At 41.8% G+C, this 19,480-nt stretch overlaps 2 protein-coding genes across 3 annotated transcripts; one reads left to right on the forward strand and one right to left on the reverse strand.

Annotated features, from left to right (window-relative positions):
* Positions 1-173: 173 nt before the first annotated feature.
* Positions 174-11,808, reverse strand: ATG4A (autophagy related 4A cysteine peptidase). The gene is made up of 13 exons (XM_069867529.1): positions 11,706-11,808; positions 10,211-10,321; positions 8,995-9,066; positions 8,548-8,646; positions 7,190-7,291; positions 6,598-6,670; positions 5,238-5,317; positions 4,236-4,423; positions 4,045-4,123; positions 3,026-3,171; positions 2,374-2,430; positions 1,920-2,031; positions 174-1,615 (listed from the first exon to the last, which is right to left on the reverse strand). The coding sequence occupies exons 1-13, from the start codon at positions 11,713-11,715 to the stop codon at positions 1,551-1,553; spliced, it is 1,194 nt and encodes a 397-aa protein (XP_069723630.1). The 5' UTR covers positions 11,716-11,808; the 3' UTR covers positions 174-1,550.
* A 212-nt stretch (positions 11,809-12,020) lies between these two features.
* Positions 12,021-17,350, forward strand: PSMD10 (proteasome 26S subunit, non-ATPase 10). 2 transcript variants are annotated; one of them, XM_069867677.1, is made up of 5 exons: positions 12,021-12,153; positions 12,239-12,337; positions 13,943-14,089; positions 14,196-14,362; positions 15,455-17,350. In XM_069867677.1, the coding sequence occupies exons 1-5, from the start codon at positions 12,040-12,042 to the stop codon at positions 15,606-15,608; spliced, it is 681 nt and encodes a 226-aa protein (XP_069723778.1). In that variant the 5' UTR covers positions 12,021-12,039; the 3' UTR covers positions 15,609-17,350. The 2 variants fall into 2 exon arrangements, with proteins under 2 accessions (XP_069723778.1, XP_069723779.1); XM_069867678.1 differs by lacking the exon at positions 15,455-17,350 and adding an exon at positions 15,092-15,288.
* The last annotated feature ends 2,130 nt before the right edge of the window (positions 17,351-19,480 follow it).

Consider the following 19,480-nt stretch of genomic DNA (forward strand, 5'->3'; position numbering starts at 1 on the left):
TTCCAGCACCTCAGCCAAGAAAATGAACGCTTTCCTCTGTACACCTTTATAATGCACAGAAGCTTTAGTGCCGTATCTCTCCTGTGGGGAGGAGAGAGCAACAATTGCTGAGATGAACAAGATGGTCAAGAACTAAGAAGCAGCGCTTTGTTTTAAGAAAGCCATGCACCCAGTCCCTGGGATTTGCTTTCTGAGGGTAGAGTTTCCAGGCTGTAGGTAACAAACATGGAAGGCAAATAAGATGAAATAGAACCTGGTGAACTGTTTTCCTGGAGATGGGGCTGGCCGTGAGCAAGAGCTGTGAGTGAGAGGAGCGAGGATTCGCTTTTCTCTGTGTTGGCATTTATTGGTGAAGATGAAACTGTGTGGTTCATGCCCATTACACTGCTGTGACAAAGCAACCACAGTGGGAACTGCTGGAGAGTAAAAAGGAATTTCATAAAGGATTAAAAGACCTTTGCCTTTAGTCATTCTGAGCTCTGCTTCTTACGGCTCCTTGAGAGATTCTCTGCCCTAGAAATAAAACCACACCGGCTGTGCCGATAAACCTGTACAATTAAGGCACTTTTACCAAAACAGGTTTCAGAAGGCAACAAGTCAAAAAACAACAATTAAGTCATTTGCATATACCTGTATATTAAGTTTTAAGATAACCTGGCTTATATTTAGTTCACGCAAACAAATTAACAAAACATAGCAGCGTACGACCTATGAAAAGCTTCAGAAATGTATCAGAGGCGCAGATAAAGTGCTGTAATGGAGAAATCTTTTTAAAAATAAATAAGGTACAGTTAGACCACCTTGGACTCATTTCATCTCCGAAAAGAAAAGTCAGGCTAAGTTTTAGTGATCTGAATTTTAAGGTCAAGGTGGAATATAACTCTTAAGAGTGGTCGTGATCTGCACCGACTATTTGAGTGCCCTGTTCCTCTGCAGGTGTCCCAGAAACAGGAAGGCTATTGCGAGTGTAGACATTAGACAGCTCCCGTGACACAAACGTTTTTGTAATACATTTTTGTAATAAAGTCTGGTTGTTCAAATACATGTTAAAATATTTAACAAGGAAAGAGTTTTCTGCTGATCCCATTGATCTTTTAAACAAGACAGTTTTTTGTATGATGCAGCCCACAGGAGGGAAGAGAAGTAAACGTCCTCCTTAACCGAAGACTGTTTTGCTTTAAAAACTAAACTATTGCATTATATGAGAGCAAGAAAAATCCATTTGGTGTTATCCCTTTCTCCAAGCATACAGCCCAGTGATATACTTGTTTTTGCCTTTATCACAAAGGTCCATTTGTCTTCAGGTAAGACACACCTTAACAAGAGCTTCCCTTTACGGGTCGTCTAATAAGATCTTTTACTGCCTTTCCATCCCAGGAAGCCTTTTGACCGCAGGATCTGTCACTGTTGGAGTTTCGGATGCTACTTGGTTTTTGTGCTCTGTTATCTGTAATTTCAGGCACTTTGGGGCTAACATGGCTGTTTGATTTAAGTTGATGCAGTAATATTAGCAATACGTTCAATACTCAGAAGTGTGACTACAGTTTCCTTCACACACTTAGGATTTCAAATTCTTCTTCCACTTCAAATAGTTTGTCAGTAGATTCAATGAGTTCTGCAAAAAAACCAAATTATACCATTTAGAATCTGAAGACATGCTGGATTTTGTTTATTTAGGAATACAAACAAGAAAGGCTTTTTCTGGAATATGTCCTTCACAGTATTTTGTAAAGTTTCAAAACAAAAATCTGCTGGCTATTGCACATGGCCTGTTTGGAGAGTGGTCTAATAGTCTGTAACGATAAGTGATTTAATCTTGTGGCGATTGCTGACACTTAGGAAAGCATCGTTATTCCACCTGGGATTAGTCCTCTGTTTGCTAATCTGCTGCACAAGAGCACTTTTCATCGGTACCACACCTGCTCCTGTAGTTGTCACCTCAGGCTTTGCTGGAGGGATGAAAGGAGGCCAGTGTGGTGGATGCTTCTGGACCAGCTCAAACATCCGTAGGCTCTGCTGCTTTAGGATATCCTGAGGACAGAATACTTTCATTTTAAAGGATGCTTCAAGAGAACCTTCAAACACAAAAAAATGTCTGCTTAATTAAAAACATTTTTAATTATGTATGTCTACCAAAAAAACAATGCAGACATACAGACATTACACTCATTTTCAGATGGCAGGGTTCATGGTTGTCAAAATGCTGAACAAACTCCACTTAGGAATTCAGTAATATTAGCTTAACCTGACACATTAATGCAGTCTTCTCCTTGGCTCATTTAGTTTCCATGAAAAGAAGAATGTAATGGCAATTGCCGTTAAAAAAAAAAGTATACATTATTTCACACCGAGCCAATAAAGACAGTATATTACCTTTTGTACAAGAGTACACCAGTTATCAAAATCACATTCTTCTTTGCAAAAGAAGCCCTAAGGAAAAAATAACAATATGTCACTGAGTGAAGGTGGCTGTGGTATCTTCACATGTTGTTTAAAGCTCCAGAAACACATCTGAAGTGACAATGCCCAGAGCCCACCCACAGGATACTGGCATGGGATCAGATTGAATTTCTTCAACTACCAGCTGATGGAACAGTGTTCTTGTGACATATACTGGATGTCTTCTACAAGTAATTTGATTTAAAGATTTGTAAATGTTGATATAAAATAAATTAAAATTAAATAAGTAACTTATCCAGACACATTCATGTATGGTAGTGATGGAAAAAAATTGGTAGTGATTCAGTTCCTTGCTTTGACCTTCAGAACACTTCTTGCAAGAGGTAAATGCTTCTTAGTAAAGAAAACTAGCTCCCTGGGACACAAACAGCCAGTTCCCTGCTTGACCTAAGATTAATGTATCCTATGTAGTTCATATATAAACTACTATGTGTTGAATTCTAGATCACAGAAAACAGCCCTGCAATCTTGATTCTGCTCAAGGAAATGCATTACTGCCCTTATCAATGCACACAGGTATTACTTTCAAATCAACCGTACACATCTATTATTTCATAACACTTACTAAAGCTACTGAAGGGTCTAAATTCATGATCTTCATTCTGTGTGGGGCTTGCTGGCAGTGGAAGCTCTCATCATCAACTGTGCCATTTTCTTCTGAATCTACAAAACTTTGAGTGGTGTGAGGGTCCAAATAAATCAGCTCATTGCCTGTATTGGAAAAATCCACATATTGATAATAAGCAAGAGACTTTAATAAGCACTTATTCCATTCAACCTTGTAAAATACAAATTAGATTATCATCACAGCAAACAGAATTTCTAGATAGGGCAAAATCAGAAAGATAGGCACAATAGTTTCCAAGAGGATATTTAGTGTATTTTTTCTTTTGTGACCTGTTACTTTAGATTGTGGGGTTGGCTTTTTCTACATTTGTCTCTTTTCTGTGTGAGGTCCAGCACATTTTTAAAAAAATGGTATTGTAAATCCCAACATTCCACGGCTCAAAAGTACAGGATGATCACAAACACAGTCTGTAATCCCTGTAGGAGTTCATTCAGAAATTGAAACAAAGAAATCTGACTAAAACAGATCAGGTTATACAAAGGGAAGAACAAAATGTCCATAAAATTATGAATCAAACTGGGGTGAAATCTGAAAGGTTGAATCTAGTACCAACTATTGTTTTAATTAACAAAGGAAGACATGGAAGGTCAGAAAAAGTTTGAAATACGAGAAAAGAATTAAGGAAACTGTGGAGCAAAAAATAAAACAAGACACCCTTCCCTGATGAGGAAAAAGGTAGTATTTCAGCAGTAGTGACATTTGACACTTGTTGAATGCTATTCTTAATTCATAGTGTGTTGTTCTTACTTACATCATTCCTTACTTTTACATATAGCTTTGCTACTTTTCCATTCCTGTCTGGATGATATCACACCATTCTTGAAGCACCTGAAGTATGTTTCTTCCATTTCTTCTACTCTATTCTCGTGCTTAAACCATTTGCTATTCCCCCTTCAAAAAAATCCTTTCTGTTTAGATCATATGCGTATTTGGACTAAGTTTCTCTTTTCTCTTACCTAAAAATCCTATGAAATAATAGGCATTATTTGGTTTCCCTCCTAATGCTCCCAAGGACTGTGGCATCTTAAAGCATTCCTAGGAGTTCAGAGGGAAAAAAAGTTAAATTGTAGTTGATTTGTTTATTGATATGACAGGCACCTGAACTTATTTCACAATAACAAACAATTCACTGAAAAAAAAAACTTACTTTAAACGCATTGATATATACTGGATTTATATGATTTATCCCTAGACGTAGAGGTATAATAAGCAAGAGGGGCTTCCAGCCCATGCAGAATCCTGCTGTGTTCTTATTTCGGCCAAGCGCACTTCTGTGCAAATGTGCACTGCTGTGGGCCGCACTGCTGCTCTGGGGAGGGGACCAGCACATTTTCTCTGTGGGAGTAAAAACACAAATCAATGAATGCACACAGAACAGATGTTCCTTTCAGTCATGAATGAAGCTACTTTGCCAGACATCTTTGTAGAGCTCCTATTTTAGGACAAAAGGAGCAGGGCGTGGAAATTGTGACACATCAGTGGAAGTAATTGTGTATGCACTAGTGCATTAGTGACACAGCAGATAGATGACTGGGGGAAGAAAACTGAAGATTGACATTCCATTTATTACCAGCATTATTAATACTGTCAAGCTTTGCCCATCAAATATCAGGGAAATGAAATGACAGAGATTATTGCATTAGAAACTCTTCACTTGCAACGATGTGACTGTAAAATAAGCAGAAGTAGAGACTGAAGTAAAAATGGGCTGTGGCTAAATGCCACTTGTAAACTCATCATTCTTACAACTGAAAATTAAGCCTGGCCATGTGTTTCTCTGCAATCTGCCCCTGGTTTCTCTTCTGCCTGACAAAAGCACATTTCTCTGACAAACTGTATGAAAAACAATTCTCTGTATTGCTACACACCATGATTTCATTCCATTTTTAGGGCAGGAGGTTAGAGAGCGCAAACTAGACTCCATCTTCTCCCAAACTGCGTGGTATATAATCTGGCCACCAAGAATGGCTACGTCATTCTGTGCTATCTTTAGTGTTGGACACCCAAACCCTGAGTTTGCATTTCCTTTACTGCTTTTACCCTGGGAATAAGTAGAAATGGCCCAAAAATATTTTGCTTATATGTAGATATATTCAGGAAAATGGAGACAAATCAAAAACGGTAACCAGAGAAGTCATGTTTCACTTACTGATGTCTTCAATGACAACTGTATTGTCCATAGATACGTAAACCGCTAATGAATTCCATTCATCAAATAAAGCAAGCTTCCTAGAAAACATTAAGGTAATAATTAATGTATACTAATTAGGACCACAAGGATAGCTTTTCATCCAGAAGAATTAGATGGTTCTTGAGTAAAAAATTAAACTGTTTCTCTGGAAAACCATGTTCATTGGGTTTTGAAAATATCTCCACGCAATAAAAAGATAACTTTGCATATTTAATGTTTAATATATTCAGAAAAATGAATATTGAGCTGTACCAGGAAAAGCATACACAATATACCACGTGGAAACCGTTTTGTCCTTTTGCCAAATGCAGTGATAGTAACTGATCAACCACATAGTTGGGTTTATTACTTTATTGCATTTAAAAGCTTCTGCAATGGGATTCTGCCAATTGTGCCTGGCATTGTCTAGAGAATTAAAAATTCCCATGCCAGTTTTGCACGTTACTTTTTGCTTAAGAAGTTCCACTGATTTCAGTGGAACTATGTCTGTGCATTTGTGGACAGCAGACTCAGGCTGTTAAAAGCTACATTAGCTTAAAGGGTTTTGGCACTCAAAAATTAGGAGGAAGGCATTTATAGCACAAAGGTTTCAGTTCTCTTGTCTGAAATCCAGAACTCTGGGGAAAGGAGCTACACTCTTAAGCTGTGCAAGCAAAGTCAGCTATCTGAAACAAGCCAGGAAGAATTTATAAGTGAAAACAGCTGGAGGCCAGGGCATGCTTTAGCTCCTCTCTCTCTCCAGAATGCACGTCTGTCCCAGGGCTGCAAGAACTGCAGCTGAGCACTCCAGATCTGCTGTCTAGCCTCCACTTAAGACAGACCTATCCCTCCAAAATAAAGCAGAGTCAACTCTTTTTAAGTGTGGTTTCTAGATCAGGAGAAGCTGCCTGTGTTTTCTACAGCTGCCTTCAGGCAGAACTGCAACTCAGACAGTGAGAAACTGCAGTTCAGTTCCCTCCTTGGCCTGGATGGTTTCACTCCTGTCATATCGGCACGCTAATCTGGACAATGGCACTCGTGACCTGTCAAAGCTGTGCCTGTAGGTGGAAAGGAATACACATCTCCAGCTGTACTGCTTGGGGCATGAAGACGGCATAGGAGAAGAGACCTTCTTGCAGATCCTCCCCGGGTACATTAAAATTTAGAACTCTCCCAACCCCAGCTCAGTACCTGCCCAACACATGGCCTTTATATTCCTGGTTCCAGGAGAGGGAGAACAGCCAGTAAATCCCTATTGCATCTTGGGCCCCACCTCGGTCTCTGAGCTTAGCTGCCCTAGGAGAGTACATTCTGAATGAGACAGAGTGATTTGACTTACTTCAGTACTTGAGCAACTGTATTTGGTCCAAACCATTCTCCAATTGATTTCCCCTCTCCAACACCCATCTGTGCTGTTTATATGAGTGAAAACACAGACACAGAGAAGAAAAAAGACCACAGAGGGTCTGGTCACAATATATATGTTAAATAGCATGACCTACTAATACTGTGTTGTACATCCTAGAGCAATTGCAAACTGTATTGAGCAACAACAACTATGCTCTTTTCAGATCTTAATAACAACTAGTTCCTTTACAAAAAGTTTCTAAACTGTAATAAGAAATACAAATATTAGTGATCTTTATTACAAATTACAGCAATGATCTTTGTGACAGCTTAATTTAATACTATCAACTCTGGTACCCAAGGCCTACATACTTTATCAAGAGCTACACTCTACCTACGGATTTATTTAGATCTCAGTGAATAATGCTTCAGAATTATTCTACTTTGTTGCCATTTGCATGCATTTTAATTTATACATATACACTGTCTTCATAATTATAATTTTAAATTAACATATTTCAAATTAGAAAGTTTCAACATGGTAGGAATTTCAGTGGGGAAAAAAAGTCAGTGTGTGTTCTTACCCATTTGGTGGATGGAATAACAGCAATCTTTTCTATCTAGAAAGCACCGTAAGATCCTATGGTATTCTTCTGGTTGTTTTTTGTGTTTTTCCCATTGCCAATCTTACCAGAAAAAAAAAAGTTATAGAGATTAAAATATAATAATGTTTCCATTGTCCTTATCAAATTTCTAGATAGCAGAAAGCTGTACAATGAAGTGTTAAAAGACTAAGGTACAATTCATCTCTACATTTTGTTTAGAGTTCCTAGAAGTCACAGCTTGTCCTTTATTATGAAGCTGTCCTTTATCATCACAGGTTAGATTGTGAAATCTGGGGAAATCAAATAAAATTGTCAGCTGCAAATATATTCCGAGTGATCTCTGCTGAGAACTGACAGCTATTGCTGTATGTGAGTTTTCGAGACCGTGTAAAACTATACGCCCTGTTTAGATGTTGTTAGATTTGTAAACATACATCAGGTAATAAGACCCATAAAGCAAAGTGCAAACACCATGCTGGCCCTCTCTCACAGCAAAATTCAAAACACAACTTTGCCATGTATGTTCCTGCTTCTGCTGTAAGGTAGTTACCACCCATTTACTGACAAAGAAAACCACACATGGGGTTGACAGTATGAAGTAGCTACATAATACAAGCTCGTATTCCAGTTTTTCTCAGGTAATTAGTTTGTTTGCCTGCTCCTTCAGTTAAATCTTTGCACCTCTGTTCTGTGGATTCAGTTACTCAAGTGGATAAATCTTTCTGTGGATTCGATTATTAAAGTAGATAAATCTACAAAGCATGCTGCCCTAGAAACTGCAGCACAACAGCATAAGGATTACAGCCCTAACCACAATGATTTATTTAACTGGTACAGCAGATCCACCCGGACCAGACCTATGATGCTTACCTGTGACCCTGGGATGTGAGGTGCTGGTATAGGCTTAAGTGCTTGTACTAACAGGACCTGCTGTGGGGTTTGGAGCTCGGGCTGGTGAGGGATGTGTGGCTCTGTACGGTGTCTATCGCTATGTCACTGTGTGCCAGCATTTGGTGGCTATGTAAGCAATGAGGAGAAGGGTAAGAACTCAGACCCCTGGCAGCAGGTTCTCCCTTGGCCTCAGTTTGGGTATTCCTCAAAAAGAGTTAACAAAAAAAATGGCAATGGGATTCCCTACTTGTCCTCTCTCTAATTCTATTTCCCTGCTTTCAGCTGGCATGATTTTGCCCTGTCAGACAAGAATAATTCACTAGTAACTTCTATCAGAGCATCAAAGAAAATGTCATTAATAAACTTAGGTTTTTTGCTTTTATGGAAAACACAAGAATTAAACCATATCCAAACAGCATAGAAGTTCACTCTGCAAGGGTACTCACCTCTTCCTAAGTGTCTGCAGATCAGTGCTTGTGCCAGCATCATCTGCCCGCAGCGCAGCATACATCCCCAGCCAGCATCCGACGAAGGACCAGTGCCTCCTGTTCAAACAGTTCATGACAATCAGTGGGGGCTTTAAAGTGAATGCAGCGCTACACAGAAAACTTCAGAGTTAAAATCTCCAGCTGTCCTATGGATAAAAGGCCCTGAGCGAGACCTTTTCTTTCCCTGTTGCTGATCTAATCTCACCGCTTGCTCTACAAACACGAAGACCTGATTATATACCGGCACAAGTAAATACAGCTTCCAACAGCTTTAATATTTTGTTTGCATAAACAAATGATGCTCAAAATGTCCCAATACTGTAAAAATCATTCCTCAGTCCATGACAACATCACTAACCCTGCTATCAAATTCACAACATGGCAGCTAGTTTGCTGAGTACTCACCAATTGGTGAAAACTTTCTTCTATACGTAAACCAGAGACGAGCACTTACGTCCAACAACAATTTAGATTTGTCTGGAATATTTTCAAGAGGAAAGAAATCATTAAAACAAATTTTTAAAATGGAAAAATTCTCATTTTCCCCATACAGTCAATATATAGTGGGCATGGTAGACCCCTGTTAGATTTTACATATTACTAAAGACATATTTTACCTGTTTAAACATGGAGAACTTTTGTAGACTACTAATTAAAGTTAATTTATTAAGGGGGAAACGAAGTTTTGCGAGGTGTTTGGAATGATGATGCCCAGCTTGAGTGAAACAACTATGGAGGATTATGTCCTCACGAAAGAACTGGTAAAGCAAGTTAAGAAAGGTGAAGAATTTCTACACACAACCCAATGTGGAATTACGCATTAACAGCAAACCAAACACGACGTCATTTTAAGAAAAGGTTAAGAACATGAAATTTAATTAAATCTCTCTCTTTTTTTCAATACATGTGCTTACAGAATTCTCCCAAAGGCTTTGAAGAATTCTTAAGAATCTTACTCACTGCACTTTGAACGGTGGCTCACACTGCCTGGCCTTCAACCGATCAAGATTGTATGCGATACCCTTGGCTGTCCTGAACATCGTACCTGCATTGATGCCCACTGCCTCCAACACCTAACACAGGAGGATGCCCTTGTCTTCTCCTCAAGAAGAAAACCTCATTTCTGCAATCTTATTTTTATAGGATATATAATTACATCGCGCTGCTACGACTTTTAGGTCATGTATTTATTTTCATCAAAATACACTATGTGCCCTAGATTAATTTTATTATTATTACTATTATTCTTTTGAAATAGCATTTTGGTTGCAAATAACAGGCATCCCTCAAGGTTAAATAACATTAGTAACACTAGACATTCCCCAGAAGTGATTGATTTGTGTATTTCAGAGGCATTTCATGTCGAGAAGCGACCAGCCTCATACCTGACTGGCGTTTGCTACAAGTACACAATCCCTTTCAATGAATTCTGGCAGAAAGTACATTGGTAAACTTCTGGCTTTATTTTAAGATCAATGCTGCTTCTTACAGTTGGCTTCTTGTTGATGAAGAAAAATAACCTTTCTTGTGAGACATTAGGGAATGTTTGGAAATGAGCAGCTGCTGCTGTACGTGAATCTATTCTACAGATTTTACAGAGGAATTTTCCTTCTGAAGATACCTGTGTTTAGGTGGTGTTGCCTTCCTAGAATCCACACTGGCTCATCAGTTTCTGGGAATTCTTCTGAGTAGTCTGACAAAATAGTGATCTGGTTTTCGTACCTAGATAAAACTGAACAGGAATACACACAATTCAGACTCCGTTTTGGCCCTCTTTTCTTTTTTACACATAACTTTGAGCTCTCAGACTGAACTAGTGGTAGGCAGTCTTTGGGTCTTCCAAACGGTCCTGCCAGCGATATCCACTCTTCTCCTTTATGGTTCTGATAGGGAAATATCCCATAGCCTGGCTGGTTTTTATTTGGCTCCTCAGCAAGTGCTGAGAGAACACCAGAGCTGACACCTTGACTACAAGCAGCCTGACCAAAGCCAGAGGCAGCAGTGAGACTAAGACTGGATCCAAGGAAATGAAGGAAGGGGAAAACAATGCAGGCACCATGGCATATATGCCCATGCTTGATCTTAAATGTACAAATACTGCCACTAAGAGTGATTATATCTTTGTGCTTAATTGGAAACATGTGAAAAGTGTTCGCAGGACTGGGAGTTACCTTCCTAACAGAAGGTTTGAAACGCTGTGTATTAATGTAATTATTCAGCACTAGGTCTATTTCGTGTAAATAACAGTGACAATTAACACTATATAAAGAAGACCATCTGAGCAGTTTTTAGATAGTTCATTAAAGCAGGGTTTGTTGGGAGAGGGAAGCAGGCCTTCAAGTGTAAAAATAAATGTAAAATCATTTCTTCTAGATGCCAGTCTTAAGGAATACTCGGCTGAAATATCAGAAATTGAAAGTTAAATCAAACACAACTGCGTTTTACTCTTCAAGAAAGTGCACAACTATGCAGTACAAATAATCACCAGGTGAGTCCACAGAAAAACCCCATCCCGTGTAAAACCACCCCCCCAATACCGATGGGAATCACAGAATCATAGAACAGTTTGGGTTGGAAGGGACCTTAAAGCCCATCCAGTTCCACCCCCTGCCATGGGCAGGGACACCTCCCACTGGATCAGGTGCCCAAGGCCCATCCAACCTGGCCTGGAACCCCTCCAGGGATGGGGCAGCCACAGCTTCCCTGGGCAACCTGGGCCAGGGCCTCAACACCCTCAGAGTGAAGAAATTCCTCCTTATGTCTAGTCCAAATCTGCCCCTCTCCAGTTTACCCGCATTGCCCCTCGTCCTGTCACCACAAGCCTTTGTAAACAGTCCCTCCCCAGCTTTCTTGTAGCCCCTCCGGGTGCTGTAAGGTCGCTGTCAAGTCTCCCCGGAGCCTTCTCTTCCCAGGCTGAACACCCCGAGCTGTCCCAGCCTGCCTAGGAGAACGGGCTGGAGGGAGGGAGGGGAGCCCCGGCCCTGGCACACGGGGAACCGCCCGGCGAGCCCCGGCCCCGCCATCGCGCCCCAGAGCCCGCAGGGGGCACGGCCGGGCCTGTATCCCCCGCCGCCCCCGGCACCCCGGGGAGGCACGGCCCCGCCGCAGCCCCTCACCCGACTCCATCCTCCCGCTGTCACCATCCTCCTCCTCGCCCCGACGCGGAGGCACAGCGCTGCCGCGGCGCTCCCTGGGAGTTGTAGTCCCGCCGGGCCGCGGCAGCGCGGAGCATTCGGAGCGCTGGACTACAACCCCCAGCATGCCCCGCGGCGCAAGCGGAGGGGCAGGCGGCCGCGACGGCGCCGGACTACAATCCCCAGCATACCCAGCGGCGCGGAGGGCGGAGCGGACGTACGCGATTGGTTGATCCGACGCAGGCGCCTCTCTGATTGGCTGGGAAGCAGATAAGCTCCGCCCCCCCGGCAGCGCGGGCCGGAAGTGGCGCTCGGCATGGAGGGCTCGGTGTCAGACGTGGGGGTTTGCAACCTGGCCTATGCCGGGCGCCTGGAGGAGCTGCGGGGCCAGCTGCTGCGCGACAGGGCTCTGGCCACCAAGGCCGACCAGGTCAGCGCCCCTGCGCGGCGGGGCTCGGGGCTGAGGGCTCTCGCGAGCCTCCCCGCCGCGCTCACCGCCGCCTTCTCTCCCCCAGGACAACCGGACAGCGCTGCACTGGGCGTGCTCGGCCGGACACACCGACGTCGCCGACCTCCTCCTCGGCCTCGGCGTGCCCGTGGGCGACAAGGACGATGTGAGGCCCTCCCGGGAACCTCTCCCTTCGTGCCCCGAAGGATTAGGGAGCCAAGCTGCAAAAACGGGGGGGCTTTCAGATTCATAGACGGGGTTGTTACTATTACAAGAAGCGGAATATTTTGGTTTAAGCTAAAGTGGAGTGAAGTTCTGGCTGATCAGTTGTATTTTTTGGGAAGTTAGGCGAAATGTCCCTCTGACAGCAGGGTTTATTTCAAACGGTGTTTCATAGAATCATAGAATAGAATCATAGAATGGTTCGGGTTGGAAGGGATCTTAAAGATAATCCAGTTCCACCCCTGCCACAGGCAGGGACACCTCCCACTGGATCAGGGGCTCCCAGCCCCATCCAACCTGGCCTTGAACACCTCCAGGGATGGGGCAGCCACAGCTTCCCTGGGCAACCTGGGCCAGGGCCTCCCCACCCTCATGGTGAAGAAATTCCTCCTTATGTCCAGTCTAACTCTGCCCCTCTCCAGTTTATCCCCATTGCCCCTCATCCTATCACTACAAGCCTTTATGAACAGTCCCTCCCCAGCTTTCTTGTAGCCTCCTCAGGTACTGGAAGGTCGCTATAAAGTCTCCTCAAGGCCTTCTTTTCTCCAGGCTGAACAACCCCAACTCCCTCAGCCTATTTTTCCAGACACTGTTCATTTGGAGTTGATAACGTCTTGTGTTCAGCATGTTCTGTGCTGAAAACATCTCTTCTTCTGTAATCACCTCTGTCTGCAGCCTTTCCTCATCTCAAATGCAAGGTCAGACAGAGCTGGAGCCAGCTCCAAGTGAGCAAGAGTTTTGACTGTTGCAAAGTTTCGTAGTAACATTAAAATTAGTCCTTGGAATATAACAGAACATGCATAAGATTTCTGGGAAAATGTATTCATGTGCATTTAAGTGGGAAATATATTCTGTAACCAGCTCTAGTCTTGCTGCACGCGATTGAAGGAGATCACTCCCTCCTGTTGCCCAGCCCTGATAAAGATGCTTACTTTCTAAATCCCCAAAATGACTTAAGGGTTTTATTTGGCAGCATTTTCGGTATCAGCATTGCCTTTCTGTCTGTGTGCCACTCTCAGACTTGTTGTGCCACATCCTGAGGTGCCCTGAAGATTCCTCGCTGTTGGGGAGGGCGTTACGGAGTAGGTGACAGGTTTAGTGATTTCCTGGTTGGAAAGGAGAGAGTCTGTTGCTGTTCTAGGGCAAGGGTTGAAATGGTTACATCTGTTACAAAGCATCCTAAAGAGTATCCTTAAAGAAGGAAATGTCCTATCGGTTTAAGTAGAGGGTAGGATATAGAAAAGGTCCCAGAAACTTTTGTACACCCTTTTCTGTTACTCTTATATCTAATTTAGAAAGCACTACTGTTAATCCTGCCAGGGCCAAGTGCCCTGGAAGATGACATGCACGACAGAAGTGATTTCTGTCATTTAGCAGGCCTTTGTTGGGTACTGAATGGTAATAATCAATAATGTTTAGCTTTACCGTCACAAGAAAGTATGTGGTATAGCTAATGAGTGGTCAAGTCTGTATTGGGATTATGATTTGTCATGTTCTTTGCCTGAAACTCCTGGTTTGAATAACGTGGCTTCTTTTCTCGCCTCTCTAGGCGGGCTGGACCCCCCTGCATATCGCGTCTTCAGCAGGCCGTGATGAAATTGTGAAAGCCCTCATAGCTAAGGGTGCTCATGTAAATGCCGTCAATCAGAACGGCTGTACGCCCCTGCATTATGCAGCCTCCAAAAATAAGCAGGAGGTATGTTTGCCTGTGCTACTGGAGACGGTGTTGCTTTTGAAACAACTATTTCGTTATATTAACTTTTTCTCCTTCTCCCACTTCCTTCTTCTTTCTACATAATCAGATTGCAGTTATGCTTTTAGAGAACGGAGCTGATCCAGATGCAAGAGATCATTTTGAATCCACCCCATTGCACAGAGCAGCAGCCAAAGGAAATCTAAAAATGGTGCAGATCCTTCTGCAGCACAACGCATCTGTTGATATACGGGACTCTGAAGGGAATACTCCTCTGTAAGTAATTTTTTATTTTGCTTAATATGGCATAATCTCTATGAAGTGGAACACCGTTACTTCAATTTCTTTTTTAAATTTCTCATTGCCTCAAAATACTCCCTTGATTCACACACCTATGTAATTAAAAAGGATTTGAGAAGGTTATACTCAGTATTTGACCTGTGTCTGTACATAACATACTTTAATTTGTGTTACTACAACTACTTTAAAAGTGTGGAATACCTTTTGAAATAGTCTGGAATATGTTTGGTTGCCACTAGAGGGTAGAAAGCGAGCTCATGACATGAAGGGTGGAGGAAAATGATCTTGCAGGCTATCTACTCTGTCCTGCCAAGCAAGAACCAATTTTGGAAGCTTTTCTTCACCTCTCTCAGGAAAATAAGTTGCAACTTAAATACGTTCAGTTCAGTGTTTGATGTTACCTTAGAGATCAGTTTGAATCTGTAAGGGTAAAAACCTTAGCTGCTTTGAAGCAAAACTCTGCCTTGTCTACAGTGGAATCAAGATTTTGCCACAAGTAAGGTCAAGCAGTGTGTTCTAGCTATGTTGTCCAATAATCCAATATTGTTCTGAAATGTGCACATTTATTCTTGAGATACTGTGCCAAGTGGAAAAAAAAATACGAGTTTACTGCATTTGTAATAACTCTGTGCTTCAGATTATTTTAAAGCATTGTATGATTTAGTTTTGTCTCTTTCCATTTGAATAGAGATTATCGTTTTGCAGTTTCAGCATGGATTACGTGCTCCTGAGCTTTTGCTGACTGCAGAGCCAAATCCTAATTTTAGAAAGTGTTTTAATGTTGTGAGGACAGTAGCAGGAGGAACGTTCCTGAGGTATTTAATGGCAGCAGAGTGACTGGACAGCAGGGTTTGGAATCTGTGCAGGTAGTTGGTTGGGTGTGGTTTTGTTGTCCTAGGATGTATCTTAGGAATGGTTGGACTCGATGATCCAATGGGTCTTTTCCAACCTAGTGATTCTGTGATTCCCCCGCCAGGGTTCACACTGTTGTTTGACAAGGCGTAATTGCTGTCCTTTATGAGCTTGGACTGTTTGATAGTGGCTGTGGGTCTCTTGTTCTAATTACAGTCATTTAGCCTGCGATGAAGAGAGAGTGGAGGAGGCGAAGCTGCTGGTGTCTCATGGTGCAAGTATTCATATTGAGAATAAAGAAGAACTGACCCCTCTGAAAGTGGCAAAGGGTGGCCTGGGAGCCATACTGAAGAGAATGGTGGAAGGCTAGTGAAGACTGCTGGCTTGACTCTTTCCTGTAGCACTTGCATTCTAGATTGCAATCTTGGTATTTTGATAATTCAGCTGGGATGTTGTTTATGGGCATCAGTGTGGTAATACAATGTGTATCTCTAGCTTTCCTTCAAGTACAGTGCCAAAAGGATTGTTTGTACTTCCTGTTAATTAAACAGTTTGCTGATTATAAAGTACTTTTCAATATCTTGCAGTTTTCTTTCAGTTTACAGTATGACCTGTATAAATGCAGTCATTCCTTCTATTTCAGAACGTAGTTTAGGGTTAGTTCTTGAAGCAACAGGACCAAACCAGCTTTAACCACTTAGAGTAAATTTTGTTTATTCTAGGGTGTTTGTTTTTTTCCCTTAGCCTTAGAATCATAGAATCATAGAATAACCAGATTGGAAGAGACCCACGGGATCATCGAGTCCAACCATTCCTATCAAACACTAAACCATTCCCCTTAGCACCTCTTCCACCTGTGCCTTAAACACCTCCAGGGAAGGTGACTCAACCCCCTCCCTGGGCAGCCTCTGCCAGTGCCCATGACCCTTTCTGTGAAAAATTTTTTCCTAATGTTCAGCCTAAATCTCCCCTGGAGGAGCTTGAGGCCATTCCCTCTTGTCCTGTCCCCTGTCACTTGGGAGAAGAGGCCAGCACCCTCCTCTCTACAACCTCTTTTCAGGTAGTTGCAGAGAGCGATGAGGTCAATGAGGCCTTTGTGCTTTGTGTGTGGTTTTTTTTGTTTGGTTTCTTTGTGATTACCAGTTCTTTTCCCTCAGATGATTCTAAACTACACCTCTTCCTCTGCAGAATGCAGTTTGCTCAGTTACTTAGGTAACTGTATCCATTTTTACTTTTCTTTGTCCATTCAAGTGAACTCCTGAGTGTTTAAAGCTTTTCTTTTGTTTTCTATTGTTACCCTGTTTCTTTGAATCCCTAAATATATGTATTTGATGAAGTGCACTGAACTGTTTGCAGAATGCAGGCACAGTTTCAGAGTTGCCTCTGGAAATATGCTATTATATAGTGGTTGGCTCTGGGTTCTTCTCTGGGATGTGTTTCAAATCTAATTTTATTTCCTCTTGCTCTTTCTGTAGATTTCTTTTTCTGTTGTGTTTGACTCCCGCTCTGTAGCACTGATGCTTGATTCTTATTTTATAGAAGAAGCCTGGTTTAATCTTTTACTCATAGCAAATCCTGGTATTAAATTATTAGAAGGCAGAGCTAATGAGACAGAGTCTGAAAAGTGACCTTCTGTTCTGATGTCGGTAAGATCACTTTTGATACTAGTGCAATAGGTTCTCCCTTCTTCACAAATCATGATAATGAAATTCTGTGAAATAAAGAACTTTCTTGAACAGCAGTCTTTGGTGTTATGAAACTTTATTAAACTTATATGTAACAAAACCAATATTTCTAAATAGCTTCTCTGCTTGGGATGTGAGCAAGTCAGATGAAACCCTGCCATCCATTACACAGTCTGGAATTGAACGTCTTAATTCTTCAGCTGCAAGGAAATGTTGAAATGGAAGATGACAGTTTCTACAGTGTGACTTGTAGGGATTAAGGTAATGCAGTTTATTTTCATAAGCAAGACAGAAACTTATGAAAATGTCTTCACCGAGTGCTTTAAGTCTATCCTAGAAAGCAAAATGCAGCTTAAATTTCACTGAGGGTGCCTATTGAGAGCAGGAGCAATAACCTTGCTTGTACAGTAAGCTCTGGCTGTGCAGACCTTGCTTGAAGGAGGAATCTGACTGAGTAAATGTGTCTTGTGTATTGCGCAGGCACTACTGAAAACTTGAGAAAAGCTCAAGTTAGGATTCTGTATTCATCCTTGATCTTTGTGTGGCAAAAAAACCCTGCTTCCGCTCTGTAGTTTTGTAAATCCACTTCCCTAGGAGACAGTGGCTTCAATGTCAGCCTAATATCTGGTTTCCATATTAATGATTCCTGCTCCCTCAGGAGAAGATAAATGGGCCACGCAGCTAAGACTGTTGGAGCATCTGAGGCAAATTCTGAAATGTTTCTGCATCCTGTGTAGCTCTGCAGGGTTTTTGAGCTACGCACTGTGGATCAATACCTAATTTGGCTTGTGCTTTGCCAAGAGCATCAGTGGAACGCTAGGAATAGTGCCCTATCCTTTTTAATAAACTGTTTTGCATAAGAGGAACTTGATAATGAGAACAAGCATCTGCCAGAAGACCTACAGAAATATCTCAATATGTTAAGCTTCTCCACATAAATGTTATTTTCCTTACCTTCCTCCTCACCCCCAGCGATCTGGTTTGCTTCTGTTTTTTTGCATTTTGGTTTGGTTTTGTTTCTTTTTTTTTTGTAATACTATGTATTACATGCTGGTGGCTAGAAGTATGAGAGGAATTATTAGTCTAGAACCTGTGCTCAATTGTTCTTTCTTTTTATGTAAAAGCATTAACCTAACTTGAGCGATTTCTACTCTCTTAGCAAAGGCAAGATCTTTTTAGGAAGTTGTATTGGCTATGGAAAGCGATTACAACACCAGCATAAGTTCCTATCTTACTGTAGCAAGTTATACAAGGAACACATGCAGAGAAATTTGCAGAAGTGAGATTAAGGAAAGATTAGAAAATTATCATAATGGTCACATAATCTATTTCCCTCTTCAATCACGATAGTGCTGTTGCAAAAATGTGGAAGCTGGAAAACTGTTGCAATAAGAAAATTGTAATTAAGACATACACACAGGAGATGACTTTGCAAGAGCTAATACAACTACAGCAGTGTAGTGAAGAGAGTTGTTTATATTTTCCCATGAAGGGCAGGAGGAAAAAAAAGCCCAGGAATGTCAGAAAAGAAATTATTAGAAATTAATGTCACTGTCAGCCAAGTCGTGGACTCCCTTGGACCAATTTGTTTGCATTATCTCGTTAGGAAACAACTTCGGCAAGGATGTGAATTTGAGGATTTTGCCGCAAGAGTCAGTAAGAGATGTCTGATTAAGAAGAGACTTCCATGCAGGTCAGGGCTTAAGTTTCACCCTGGATATCCTGGGGAGAGAGGAGTGCGAAGATCCGCTTGGCAGAACATGGCAGTGTAGATGTTATTAAGGGTTTACCCCTCAGAGTCTGGCAGAAGCAGTTTTTAGCTAAAATGATGTTATAAGAACACTGTAAATGCTGTTTTGCTCTGGAATGAGGCTAAGCTGTAGGTCACATTTGTTAGACAAATATTTGAAAGCTGGAAAACTGGGTAGAAAGGTTGATGAATACAGTTATGCATAACAATCCAGATTGAATCTTATTTAGGATTTCATGCCTTAAATCTTTATATGTTGACAGCTTTTTCCTTTGTCCTTTTACTTTGGTTTTTGGTTATTTCGTTGTTTTTTTTGTGATCATTTTCTTGATAAACCTACTTAGAGCTGTAGGAGCTGAACCTGGACATTTTGGCCCAGATGTATTCTTTTATCTATTTTAAAGATGACTTGCATATAACTAATGTTTACAGGCTAGGAACAGTCACCAAAGGATTTATGATCCTACATGAACCTATATGATCCTATAAAAGACTTAAGTACCACTAAATTCCAGTTCCCTGAGCCAGATACATTTTTCTGCAGTGCATGAGGTCGAAGCCAGCACCTCCTTGTGTCAGTGAGTATGTGCCCCATGGAGTTGAGCAGGTGGCTGCTGCAGTTGTGTGTCTATTCACTGGAGCCCTGCGGTCCTTGAGCTCTTCAGAAAGTACGTCTCTTTGCTGTTTTGAAGAGCTGAGTTTGCTTAACCTTAGAAGTAGGACCCAGAGAGAAGAGATGCCTAGTGATCAGAGTGTATATGGTTCAATTCCCTCTTCTCCTTTCCAAGAGAGTGCTCATTACTGAGC

The sequence above is a fragment of the Phaenicophaeus curvirostris genome, chromosome 13, assembly GCF_032191515.1.
Source record: "Phaenicophaeus curvirostris isolate KB17595 chromosome 13, BPBGC_Pcur_1.0, whole genome shotgun sequence".
Taxonomy (NCBI): Eukaryota; Metazoa; Chordata; class Aves; order Cuculiformes; family Cuculidae; genus Phaenicophaeus; species Phaenicophaeus curvirostris.